At 45.0% G+C, this 13,589-nt stretch overlaps 1 protein-coding gene across 4 annotated transcripts in view; it reads right to left on the bottom strand.

Annotated features, from left to right (window-relative positions):
• Window positions 1-13,589, bottom strand: part of tnr (tenascin R (restrictin, janusin)) — a 216,458-nt gene that overhangs the window by 59,531 nt on the left and 143,338 nt on the right. For all 4 annotated transcript variants that reach the window (XM_082513738.1, XM_082513735.1, XM_082513736.1 and 1 more), the window contains exons 9-12: window positions 6,266-6,385; window positions 5,953-6,096; window positions 4,924-5,039; window positions 1,107-1,257 (exon numbers count right to left, since the gene is read on the bottom strand). In XM_082513738.1, the coding sequence (XP_082369864.1) occupies window positions 1,107-1,257; window positions 4,924-5,039; window positions 5,953-6,096; window positions 6,266-6,385 (531 nt within the window). The remainder of the gene's footprint in view (window positions 1-1,106; window positions 1,258-4,923; window positions 5,040-5,952; window positions 6,097-6,265; window positions 6,386-13,589) is intronic.

Genomic DNA, 13,589 nt, shown 5'->3' with positions numbered 1-13,589 from the left:
AACTTGGAGAAACTCTTCTACTATGAAGCCATTCTGTTGTAATAGCTGCAGTTTGTAGTTTAACATTGTCTTGCTGAAATATTCGAGGCCTTCCCTGAAAAATATGTCATCTGGATGGGAGCACATGTTTCTTTAAAACCTGTTTACACCTTTCAGCATTCATGGCGAGCTTCCACATGTGCAAGCTGTCAGTTACATATGGCACTGCCATACCATCAAAGATGCAAGCTTTTGAACTGAGGACTGATGACAACCTTGTCATTTTTAGTCCCTCTTTAGTCCAGAGGATCTGGCGTCCATGATTCTCAAAAATAATTTTAAATTTTAACCACAAAACAGTTTTCCACTTTGCCTCAGTCTATTTTAAATGAGCTTCAGCTCAGAGAAGATTATCATCACCACATATGGCTTCTTCTTTGCATAGCAGAGCTTTAACTTGTATCTGTTGATGGCATTGTGAACTTTGTTCACATATAATGTTATTTGAAAGTGTTCCTCAGCCCATGCTGTGATTTCCATGCTGGCTGAGGGTCTGAAGATCATGCACAGTACTGAGTTTCAGTCTTGTCCCTTGCACACTGATATCTCCAGATTCTCTGCACCTTTTGAGGATAATATAGACGTACGACATATGACAACACGCATTATTCTGAAGTTGTTCCCTGATTTGTAGATGCAGTGTTTTTACAGAGCAGTGAAACTCTGCCCATCTTTTTAAAGATGATCTTTTTAGTCCTGTTCATGTTACTTACCTGTTGCCAGGTAACCGAATTATGTGCAAAACATTCCTCCAGTTGGTTTTTTTAGTACTATTTTCTTTTCAATGCTTTTGTTGGCCCATCCCAACAAAAGCAATTGTGTCATATTACTGCCATCAAATTAAAAAATAACTAATACTTCTCATGAAATAGTAAAATAACCCAGTTTAAACATTTTATACGTTTTGTATGTATGTGAATAAAATATGGATTTATGAGATTTGCAGAAAATGGCCTTTCTTTTTAACGCACATTTCGCACAGCAGCCTAACATTAAATACAAATTTTGGTGGTTATAATATTATAGCTAATTGTTGTTAATTTACAGCTTCCAAACTGAATACATACGTGTTGTGACAGTAGCTGTGACTGGCTGGCTTCGACCTTGGTCCCGGAGCGCCACCAGGTTCACTGTATATTCTTCGCCTGGCCTCAAACCAGTTTGCACAAATGACGTGATGGTGCTGGGCAGCTGTGTAGTCATCCCTCCATCATTATCCTGGAAGAAAAGCAAGGATTAAAGTGACAAAGGGGAAGGAAGAGAGAGAGAAAGCTCCTATCTGTTTTAATTTTTCAGTAAATATCAGCAACTGTGTGGCACAAACAGCGTCTCTCAGTGAAGGTAAGAAAAAGGCCCTCCCCCAATGACAGAACTTCAGCAGCTAATTTACATGCAGTACATTTTCTGTGTTGTATGCTTAAACTTTTGGAAGGTTTAGCACATTAAATTCCCAAACCGAATATCAAACGGGCTAGAGTGATATTTCTCTGGCCATGTTCTGCAAAGGCAGCACTGTGTGCGTTTCCAAAGGCGTGTCACTCATCCATACAGAGTCACAGCCATTCCCAGCTGTTCTCAGAGAGCCAGCATTGCTAATGCACTACCTGCCATCACACAGATGTTACACCCACTGCTGGTCCGAGATCTCCAAACCCCTGCGCTTTGACGGTTGCTATTAAAACAGAACATATAACAGCTTGCTGCTTTCCTGAATCAAATCTGTAATTAGAGATGTAATCCATTTAATCACCTCAGCTCCAATTACCAGGGTGGGCAGTAACACTCACAATGGTAATGTTCTAACAACAAGTGGTGTTCAATCTCAATAATAATACAGTTTCATGGAGGTAATGCTAAATTAAGCAAAATGAATCACCACAAAAGTATATCCCACTCCCATCTCATGTGTCACTTTGCTCATAATTAGTCATCATTATCTGTGCCGACAAGATCGCTTTGGCGACTTAGTCCCTTGTATTTTCTATTGCTTCCGTTTCACTGGATGAAAAGAAAATGTAGCAATTTAACTGCCCATTCATACATTCACTGTTTTCGTTCTTTTCTAATGATAAGAACTAGTGGGAAGTGTTTTTAGTCATCTCACAATTCAGAGGAAAAAATTCTGTACAACAAATACATCTAATTTGTTTACAGTTACCCGCGCTGAAAACTTATGTGTGAAAATCATTCATTATCCTTTTTAAACAGACAGCAATAGACGGTAACAAGGAAGATCGAAGAGTTCCCCCAGCCCGACACACAAAAGTATAGTCTGTTATTCAAAGTAACGGTGACACTGCTTCCGGAAAAGACGTTCTCGTCTTTTGTCTTTTAAATGTCATGTTTAATGCTGTGAGCACAAATATCAAAAAATCATCAACTTTGCTGTCTTAAGTTGAGAAACACTTCCTCAAAGACTAGTAGGAGAAAGTTAACAACATGTGTGCACGAGCTCGTTTGTTATCCTCTCATTTATTAACACAATTCTTTTTAAGGTGATTTGAGAAAAATAGACTTGAATTGGAGTTTTTCATGGTTGCATTTTTTTAAAGTTGAAAGAGTCCTTACAGAAAACAAATATGACACTAATGAACACAAAAATTGTTTAATGTCAATATGTGACTGCAATATCTGTCCAATAACACCAGCCCTAGTTGTCAACTGACTGATTCTTCTGCTTTTTCTCCTTCTTGGTGTCTTTTATCTCATTCTTTCCCTTCCATCCTTTTCTATCCCACCAACCGTCTGCATGTCTGTGGTTCTCCGCTTTTCCTCTTTCCTGGCAGCTCCATCGTCAGCATCCTTTTTCCAGTGTATCTACAATCCCACCCCACCTGCACATGTCCAAACCCTCTCAGCCTTCCTTCTTTTTCTTTGCCTCCAAACTGCTCAACCTGAGCCGTCCCTCCGATATACAACTGCCTTTCTTTGTAGTCTTATCTATTTTTTTATTGAATTACAAAATCCAACATATGAGATGTTGCAGTACTGCACGCATGCAGTACAAAAACCCTGGCAGCATATTACATTATGGGAATGTACCATATATACTGTGCTATAGCAGTTTCTAACCATATTAATGGTGGGTCCTAAAGCTCACCTTCCCCCCTTCCCTCTCGCTTTGTTTCCTTTTTACAGGGTAGTGAGTTTTGTGTTTGTTCGCATAGGCCAAAGCTTTCATGCCTACTTCCATTACAAGATTGTCAAAATTCACAATCCCTACTGCTGGATTAAACCCACCAGGGGTGGGACTGCCAACTCATAATATGATTTCCCCTGCGGCTGGAGAGAGAGGGAGGGAGGGAAAGCAAGGGACGATTGAGGAAAGAATATGAAAGAGAGAGAGAGAGAGAGAGAGAGAGAGAGAGGGATGCGAGAGAGGTGAAACAAAAAGGGATGGAGGGCAGTTTCAAGGGGTAACTGAAAAAAAAAAACAGTTACAGATTTCAACCAAGGGCTGTTGGATGGAAAATAGAAACAAGGGATTAGGTGGAAAGGCCCGGGGGGGATGGGAGAACACAACAGTGATGAGACATGAAGGAATGGACAGACCAAAGGAGGATGGGAACACTAAAAGCAATAAAATAAAATTAAGATGAGCACTTTTTTTTAACTTACTATCCTTAAAAGGCCTTGAAAAACAAACACACAAAAGCATCTTAACATCAGATTTGAGACTTAGTGCCTGGCTGGACCAAAGGATATCTCCCTTGAGAGCACCTTAAAGGAGAAAACCAATTACTGTGAGAGGGGACAAGATTAGAGTTCAGAGTACCTGAGTTTACAGCAGGAATTAGAAAGAGAAAGGCTTTTGCTTTTTGGCTTTGAACCTGGCCCTAGTATGGCTTCGCGAAGGGTTATTCAGGAAAAAAGAGTTCAATGGCTCATCCATCTAATAGCCAATAAGCTTAAGACAATCCGCTCGTTTAATTTGGTATGGGCTTTAAACCCCCAAGAAAACCTAAATCCATGCAGTTTTCTCCCCGTTTTTACAGACATTCAAAGCTAGAGGATGGTATTAGTGAGATTTGAAAACAATTATTTCCAATCAAGATTTCACAAGCAAAACCCTGAAAAATAAAGAGTGTGCAAATATGTATCTAAAGCATAAATAACTCTTTATTCCTTCTGTTCACCTCACAAACACACGGGGATTAGGCGAGACTCGTGCACTCTCGCTTCTGAATGGGTAGATGTCACATGGTGCTGAACTACATTATCAATCCCTTGTTTTACTTTTCTGGCACTGTATGTGATAAAAAACAATCAAAATTCAACCTCTGAAGCACCATCGTAGACGTCGTCAAATCACATTGATTCAAATGTTCCAGCAGAGCCATTAACCAATGAAACGATGGTACGCAAATGTACTGAGAGTCTGGTTGCCTGGGCAGTTGATCATTGCGGTGAATAATCAACCTGTTGAACAATCGAAGCTCAAATAGCTTGCCTTGTGATTCCACTCAAGGTACACCCCAGCCACACACAAACACACACACACACATATCAGGAATGCCCAAAATCAAGAATCGCATCCATGTGTGTCATGTTTGAGTCTGCAAGCTTATTTAATGGTAAAAGGACTGATTATTATACAGCACTTTTCTACACTTTTCATTGTTTTTATGTCTTTGTATGTTATAATTTTGGTCTTCTTCTTAACCAATGGTTGACAGGCCAACAACAGCACTAGCGAAGGTAGTCGTGGCGACAATAAATGGTTACCTGTAGACAACAGTCTGCAAAACTCACAGCCAGCTGTGCGAAGGACTATTGCAGAACCATACTGGATATGTTTCACTGTACTTTCAGCATCTGTGGTGTAGTCTGACATAAGGAGGAGTGTCAATTCCATTCATTTAGATTCAGACAGGTAGATTGTACCTTGGGGATGAAGCTAATCTCCCATCCATCGAAGGAATAGTAGAACGGTTGCCAGTGGACCTCCACTGATGTCTCTGTCATGGATTTGAAGACTAAAACATCTGGACTTGAGAGATCTGAAGGAGTAGAGACATATCATTGTTCTTCAGTTAACCAACAGTCCATAAATCACAACTGTCTAATGCTTAAAAAACTCTCTTCTTTCTCTTTTTAAGTTTGGATACGTGAAAGTTTTCATAGTTTTGATGATATATAACTCACTGAAAAAGAACAGCTCATTCTTTAATTTTCAAAGTGCTATAATTAAATGTTTCCCAACAATCTTTCCAGAATATCTAATTAAACCCTTAAAATTAAGTTTAGCAAAAAAATAATGCCCAAAATAAATCATATTCTAGTGGAAAAATGGATCCATCAGAGTAAAGTGCCCTGAATCTAATTTATTAGTAGAAATTCTACTTAAATTAAATTCAGTTGTTGTTGAAATTGAGAATAATTTTACAAGCCAAGCCAGCACTAATAGCAATACACTGTATGTACCTAAACGTCACCTAATACACCGATCATACAATATTTTGCTTCCAGTGGAAGAAAAAAAAACTTATTCAGGGTTTTAATGCTTGCAGAGTGTTGGTAAGCGTGAAAGCAATTGGTGTATTTCAATATCAGGTGCAAGGACCCGGCATTAACACAGTGTGTGTGTGTGAGTGACACTAAGCAGTTGTTACAGGTGAAAATCACAAGCAATTTGCACAGACAAGCAAGTGGTATTCTCACTCTGTTGACACAGAGAAACATCTTTGGGAGGACTTGACAAAAAAAAAAATCGTGATAGACACTGTGTGCACATTTGTTAATGTAGAACTGCACGTGCAATAATCCAGGAGCCCGGGGATATTGCAGGAAGGTAAATTGAGATATTAAATTGGGAAACAAAGATGCTTTCAGGCTCTTTCTGTTGCACCACAAGGGAACATTTTATAAAAAAAAAAGAACAAAAAAAGAACAAAAACATATGATTGCACTTACAGGTCCAAACAGTAATACTGGCAGGAACGCTGATAGTGTTGTTAATGACAGCGAACACATTGATGTTGTACTCCATGCCAGCTTGGAGCTCCAAGATAGTGCAGGTAGTCGTGTTGCCTGGAATCCTTATCTCTAGCTGCACACCTGACAGGGAGGCAGGTGAAGAGATATACACCGATACATGGATGCACTGCTTTTTTTTTTTTTTTTACAAAGAAATAGGAGATGTCGATGCTTTCAAGAGATTTCGAAGCAACGGGAAGTTAACTCACGGCTGTCCTGCTTTGAAAGGTCAGCGTGGATCTGTACTTACCTCCGGGGGTGCTCGGTGTGTAGGTCACCAAGAAATCTGTCAGCACAACTGACCCCTCCCACTCCAGCTCGATGGTTTGATCTGTCACCCCTCGAACTTTCAAGTTCATGGCGGGTGCAACTGTTAACGAAAAACAGAAAGCAAAACAACTAATTTGAATTTTTTTTTGTACATTTGTTTTTGGTGTAGCAATGAAAAATACAAATCTTACACTAGTAATCTGCTACTGTAATAAATATGTGATAAAAAAAAAAACCTTAACACAAAGCAAAACACTGAAAAATAGGCTTGAGTGGTACCATCTGTCTACCAGCAGCAGAAAGATGAGCAGCCGGACAATCTGTCCCTTCATCAGGCTGACACTGAAGCAGAAAGTTACAGGATTAAAATAGTTGTCATCAGCTTAGCGGAAGGAAATAACTACTGTTTTAACATGAAGATTTAATTATTATTAATTGTACGGATTCTTTTTTTAAGTAACATTTGGAACCATATTAATTCTTACAAAAATAATTTGTTTATTTGTGTGATTTGAACAAGTATCTGTGGAGATTACTTCAGTAGATGCCAAAAAAACAAAACAAAACAAAAAAACGACGAAGAAAAAAATGTTGTGCGCCTGCGGTGATGTGTGACTCACAAGAATGGCAATCTGTCTGCTCTGTGAGATGGGCGAGCGACAGATTGCTTCCAAAAAACGTTTTCTGTGTGGATTCGCCTACTTTAATCAGAAAACTGTGAGCATTTAGTAATCGAATTAGTATAAAGGCTGCAATTTGCAACAGAAGGTTCACATGGCATATGTCATTATTTCAGTGACTCGCACAGAGAGCGGTCAACCAGGTTGTGTATCCCTTGCTGTAATCCTTTGGTGAGCCAGCTTAAGCGCAGCCTGTCCAGTGAGTTAAGTAAGCCTGACATCCAAACTCTACAGATAAAAGATAATTTTACATGAGAGCTGTTGCCTTATCAGCTCAGCCAGATCAGTCAAAGGGCTAGAAAATGTTAAGGTGGTTATTAATCATGCCGATTTTAGAAGAGACATTAAAGTCTTACTTGTGGGCTTCGCAAGCTACTTATGTAGGAAATATGAGAATTTGTGTATTTTTGAAGCATTTCTGCAATAATCATTGAAGGTCCTGTGAAAAGGCTGAAACTTTTTAAAAGAAACTGGCTCGCTATAGTGGATTATACTGTGAGTGGAGTTTCTTTGGTGCACGTTCAACATAGCCAGACTTCAAACCCCAGTCAGAAAGGATGTTAGTTAGTTATCATCTTTCTTTGTTAACCCACACGTTGTCCTTCAGGCTCTGTGCGTGCTCCCATTTAAAGGAGGTGTTTGACCCATCATTTGACTTTTCTTTCTCACAAAGTGGATCGATTCAGTGCAGCCTACTTCAAGTCAGAAACCCCGTCAGACCAACAGGTGATGGAGATCTATAAAGAATGTGAGGAGTGTAACGGCAAAACAGAGCACTAGTTGGAAATAAGGTAAGAAAGCAATGCTGACGCTTGATCGGGTCTCTTTAGATTTGTGGCAACAAAGTAAAATTCATCCGTGCAACATTCTTGGTAATAACTATCCTCCTGACAGACTGATCAGTTTTGTAGTCTGTGTTCTGGCAGCAATTTCAGGACTGTACAACTAAACTGATGTTGAATTAGTACAAAGTGTAAAAACATATCCCTGCACTATTTGTATCACATTTGTCTCATCACGCGTGCAATTATTCCACATTTCCTTTGGTGTTATTACCAACATATGGCTAAACAAGCTCAATGTATAAACTGTATCTATTCACCAGAGAATATAAATCACACTTATACCGCCGCCGAGGAAAAGAATCACTGAAAACATGTCACTTCCACTCAATTTACACTAAACTAACTAAATGATGCCTTAACTGAACACTTGCTTTGAGTCCGGTTATGTTTTAAGTTACAGTAAGAAAGACACAACCATTCATGCATGTCTTTGGCGTGTAGGAGGAAGCCAGGGTACGCAGGGGGAACACAAAAGTGCAGAAAGGCTGCAGATGTGATGGGTTCAAACTGGGGAGTGTCTTGCTGTGAGGCAACAGTGCTAACCACTGCACCACCATGTCGCCAGCTGACTTTGTGACAACGAGAACTTCTAACTCATTAATCACGGTCTTTGGTACTCTGCTATTTAGCCTGTATTTATTTAGATTTTAGAACATTAAGTATGCAATTTCTCTTTTTCCGATCTAACGTCAGATATGTTAACTAACAGCATTAAATACACTGACACTGAAGAAATTTTAAAAAACTGATGATCCATGGTAAGCTGTGATGCACTCCTTTTTTCTGGCCCATTACATCCTTACAGTGAGTTACAGCTTTTTTCACCAAATTGGCTATTAACTGTTTTTTGCTTTGTATGAGATAATATCTCAATTTAATGTTTTCTTTTTTCTTTTTAAAGAAAGCAGTGATGTAATTAAGAAAGTGCACATGCTCCACTGCTTATTGAGCAACATGCATACAAATAGGTTGTACAGCTAGTATGACCAAATTTCCTGCATCCAACTGGACCGTTGCAAAGCCACAGTTTGATTTAACGTTAAGCAATAGTAACTAGGCATGTTGAGCTTTCAGAAGAGGGGGAAATTCAGAATGTGTGCAAATGAAACCTGCAAATCACATATACTGTTTCAAAATATTCAGCTGACAAATTAAATAGTGAATGTGGCTTCCCAGCACAAGTGCTTTCTCTCATTCATTTCAGAGATTTACTATTATTTCCTTTGGAATGTCTCTCATTGACAGTTGAAAATGCCATAAATTGACACGCTGGGTGCTGGAGCAGCACCCGACAGAGGCGGGACTTGGCTAAAGGTCAGAAGCTTTTATTTATTTTTTTACATTTTTGCCTCATACCGCCACCCGTGCATTTCACGCAGGCTGACAAGACGTCATCATCATCGAGTGGCGAACCTATTTTGTGGTAATGGAGTATGAGTAGAAAATATATTTATAGATTATTAAGATCTTGGTTATGAAAATGTTCTTACCCATAAGGCAGGCAGTAATTATTATATTTAAAACTTTTGTTTGTGTTTTAATTATCCCGAAGTCACGCCTAAATAGTGCTCTGTTAGTTTAGACACTGTGATTAGAGACAGATGTTAGCCAGGTAGCCTGTCATACTTAGAGACAGCTTATTACACCCATCTCATATTTGAACAGATTGCATTGTTAAAGCGAATCCCAGACAGTAAAAGAATCCAGTGCTGGGTGCAAGAAATCCTGAACTTGAGATCATCAGGTCGTAAACCTAAGAGGTGGTGCTGAATGCAAATGTGGAGCCATAAAGAAAGACCGTCCACAACTCCCACAGGCAAACACAACAAAAGGGGAGGGGGAGACAAGTGAAGGACATAAAGGAGGTGAGACAAGACAGATGATACAAACAGTTTGACTTGGGGGGGAAAAAACTGTAGGATGGTGTCACGGCTGGGGCGGCAGTCGTGTGGAGGGTGAGAAAGGAGGATCCAATAGCAGACAATGGCGGAGGTGCAAGTGGGTTTTATTTACAGTGCAGAAAACCAAGGTGTGGACAGAACCGAACATAAACCTAAACTGGGAAAACTAATGCAAAATGGAGGACACGAGGCGAGGGGCAGAGAGACACGAAGAAACATGGAACAGAGCAGACTACACGAGAGGTTCACAGAGAAACGCAGACGACGCCACGAGGAGCACAGGCAGACACCAACTATAAATACACACACCAGGTAATCAGGAAATGGCACACAGGAGGGGACACAGCTGGAACTAATGGGCATAACGAGGCAGACCTACAAGGTAAAACAGGAAACCCTAGACACATGGAACCAGACAAGACATTGAACTAAACAGACAGATTCACAAACAGATGGGGTGACATCATAGACAGAGGCACAGACGCAGACTCAAAGGCAGACTGAATATAACACATAGAACTCAAACCATCATCATCATCATCATCATCATCATCAACTAGAAAGTGAATACAAACTAAAAGCGCTGGGTCACTGACCCAGGACCATGACAGTACCCCCCCCTCAAGGGCTGGCTCCAGGCAGCCCAACAGAAACACAAAACCCGCCCAAAACAAAACAGAAAACGACCCAACCAGGGCGGGCGGAGGGGGCCCAGGACGGAGGGACAGAGTCCAAAAAGGCCCAGATGGCCAAGTTCAGGAGGCCGACCATGCGAATGGCAGCGGGGCAGGTCCGGATGCCGGCCACGCAGTAGGCAGTGGCGCGGAAACAGTTCTGGGGGCCGGCTGTGCGGACGGCAACAGCGGCGTGGAAACAAGTCCGGAGGCCGGCCACGCGGAAGGCAGTGGCGGCGTTCAGGAGGACGTTCAGGAGGGCGTCCACGGTGGGGGAGATGCCCAACAAGCGGCCTGGCAGATGACCGACGATGTGGAGGTGGTAGTAGGGGACCCGAAGGCTGCGTGGCCCCTGCAGCCCCAGGCGAAGCGGAGGCTGGACCAGACGAGGCGGAAGCGGAGGCTGGACCAGACGAGGCGGAAGCGGAGGCTGGTCCAGATGAAGTTGGACCAGGCGAGGCTGACGAGGATGCGGAGGCCGGACCAGGCGATGCTGGACCGGACGAAGCAGCTGATGAAGATGCTGGACCAGACGAAGCAGCTGATGAAGATGCTGGACCAGACGAAGCAGCTGATGAAGATGCTGGACCAGACGAAGCAGCTGATGAGGATGAAGCGGTGGCTGGACCAGACGAAGCAGCTGATGAGGATGAAGCGGTGGCTGGACCAGACGAAGCAGCTGATGAGGAGGAAGACACAGTGGCTGGACCAGACGAGGAGGAAGACACAGAGGCTGGACCAGACGAGGAGGAAGACACAGAGGCTGGACCAGACGAGGAGGAAGACACAGAGGCTGGACCAGACGAGGAGGAAGACACAGAGGCTGGACCAGACGAGAAGGAAGACACAGAGGCTGGACCAGACGAGGAGGAAGACACAGAGGCTGGACCAGACGATGAGGATGCAGAGGCTGGACCAGACGATGAGGATGCAGAGGCTGGACCAGACGAGGCTGAAGCAGAAGCAGAGGCTGGACCAGACGAGGCTGAAGCAGAAGCGGAGGCCGGACCAGGCAAAGCAGCTGATGAGGATGCTGAAGCTGGACCAGGCAAAGCAGCTGATGAGGATGCTGAAGCTGGACCAGGCAAAGCAGCTGATGAGGAAGCTGAAGAGGAGGCCACTGCAGGTGATGCGGAGGCTGGACCAGGCGAGGATGAAGACACGGAGGCTGGACCAGGCGAGGATGAAGCAGTGGCTGGACCAGGTGAAGCGGATGAAGCCGAAGCATGCGCTGGACCAGGCGACGCTGAGGATGCTGAATCCGGACCAGGCGACGGCGTGGAGGATGCAGCAGAGGCCGGGCCAGGCAACGGCGTGGAGGATGCAGACGGAGGCGCTGCAGCAGGTGGCGGCATGGATGAAACTGCTGCTGCAAGCGTGGATGAGGCTGCTGGTGGAGCAGCTGGTGGCTGGACGGGCTCCTCGGGCCCCCCAGCTGACGAGGAAGGAGGCTGGACGGGCTCCTCGGGCCCCCCAGCTGACCAGGCAGATGGCTGGACGGGCTCCTCGGGCCCCCCAGCAAAAACAGTCTCAGAACCAGTGGGCACTGGAGCCCCTGGCACACACAGAACAGAACCAGCAGGTGCGGAGACCTCTGGCAGAGACTGAACAGAACCAGCAGGCACACGGGCCTCTGGCAGGAACGCAACAGAACCAGCAGGCACACGGGCCTCTGGCAGGAACGCAACAGAACCAGCAGGCGCGGGGACCTCTGGCAGAGACAGATCAGAACCAGCAGGCACACGGGCCTCTGGCAGGAACGCAACAGAACCAGCAGGCACACGGGCCACTGGCAGGGACAGATCAGAACCAGCAGGCGCGGGGACCTCTGGCAGGGACAGAACAGAACCAGCAGGCACACGGGCCTCTGGCAGGAACAGATCAGAACCAGTAGGCACACGGGCCTCTGGCAGGAACAGATCGGATTGTGGCTGCGCGGAGCACCGACCCTGCTCAGGCAGCGACAGCCGGGTGCAGTCCTGAACTGGGTTCTTAGCCTCCAGGGGTCCAGAGTCAGCTCAGGGCTGTAACTTAGCTTCTGGTGAGGCCCTGGAGCAAGTAACAGTCTCTAAACTAGCCAGCTGTTGAGGGACGATTGCATTTTCAACGTGCTTGACTCTCTGCAAATAATGCGTACTAGAAAAAGAGTCCAAAATGGGAGGCACAGGCACAGCCTCCCGTACAGAGGGAGTCGGTGAAGACGGAGACGGCATAGATGACCGGGCTAGCGGGGATGCCGGGGGCCGAGTTGAATGCTGTAGTGCATCTACACGAGCTTGCGGCAGTGCATCTACACGAGCTTGCGGCAGTGCATCTACACGAGCTTGCGGCAGTGCATCTACACGAGCTTGCGGCTGTGCAGCTAAACAAGGCAAAGACAGCCGAGCAGGAGAATGAACAGGCAACAAACAGTTCTCATTGTCATCTGCCGCACCAAACAAAGCCCCTGAATAAACTGTCCCACAGTCCAAAACAGACAAGGGGTCCTTCCCACTAACCACAGCCGGTGGCTCTGAAGTCCTGATATCCGGCTGCGGGGTGACGCGCTGACGCCGCGATCGTCGCCTCCTCCCTGCCGACGGCTCCGACGGGCTGGGCAAAGTCTCCTCCAGCGGGCCGGGTAACTCCTCCGGCGGGCGAAGCTGACGTGGCCGTTCCGGGGCGGCTGTAGCCCGCTGCTGCTGGACAAAGCCTGTGGATCCCCGAGCTTGCACCACCCCCCGGGCTTCATGCAGGTCGCAAACGAAGGCTGAAACTCCCTTAAGCTGGCAGAGGTAGGGATTTCCCTCCAGGATTGCCTCGATGGCGTTTAACCCCACCACTTTTGCCCGTGCGTTGGTGGTGTGGGTTACCCAGTCCATCAGGCGTTGGATGCGTGCGAGGTCACTCTCTCCGGACAAAGCTGCTGGATCCATCTTGTGGTGGCGTCGTACTGTCACGGCTGGGGCGGCAGTCGTGTGGAGGGTGAGAAAGGAGGATCCAATAGCAGACAATGGCGGAGGTGCAAGTGGGTTTTATTTACAGTGCAGAAAACCAAGGTGTGGACAGAACCGAACATAAACCTAAACTGGGAAAACTAATGCAAAATGGAGGACACGAGGCGAGGGGCAGAGAGACACGAAGAAACATGGAACAGAGCAGACTACACGAGAGGTTCACAGAGAAACGCAGACGACGCCACGAGGAGCACAGGCAGACACCAAC

The sequence above is a fragment of the Aulonocara stuartgranti genome (assembly GCF_965226115.1).
Source record: "Aulonocara stuartgranti genome assembly, chromosome: 18".
Taxonomy (NCBI): domain Eukaryota; kingdom Metazoa; phylum Chordata; class Actinopteri; order Cichliformes; family Cichlidae; genus Aulonocara; species Aulonocara stuartgranti.
The sequence above is the reverse complement of the archived record's forward strand: the minus strand, read 5'-3'. Positions and strand labels throughout refer to the sequence as shown.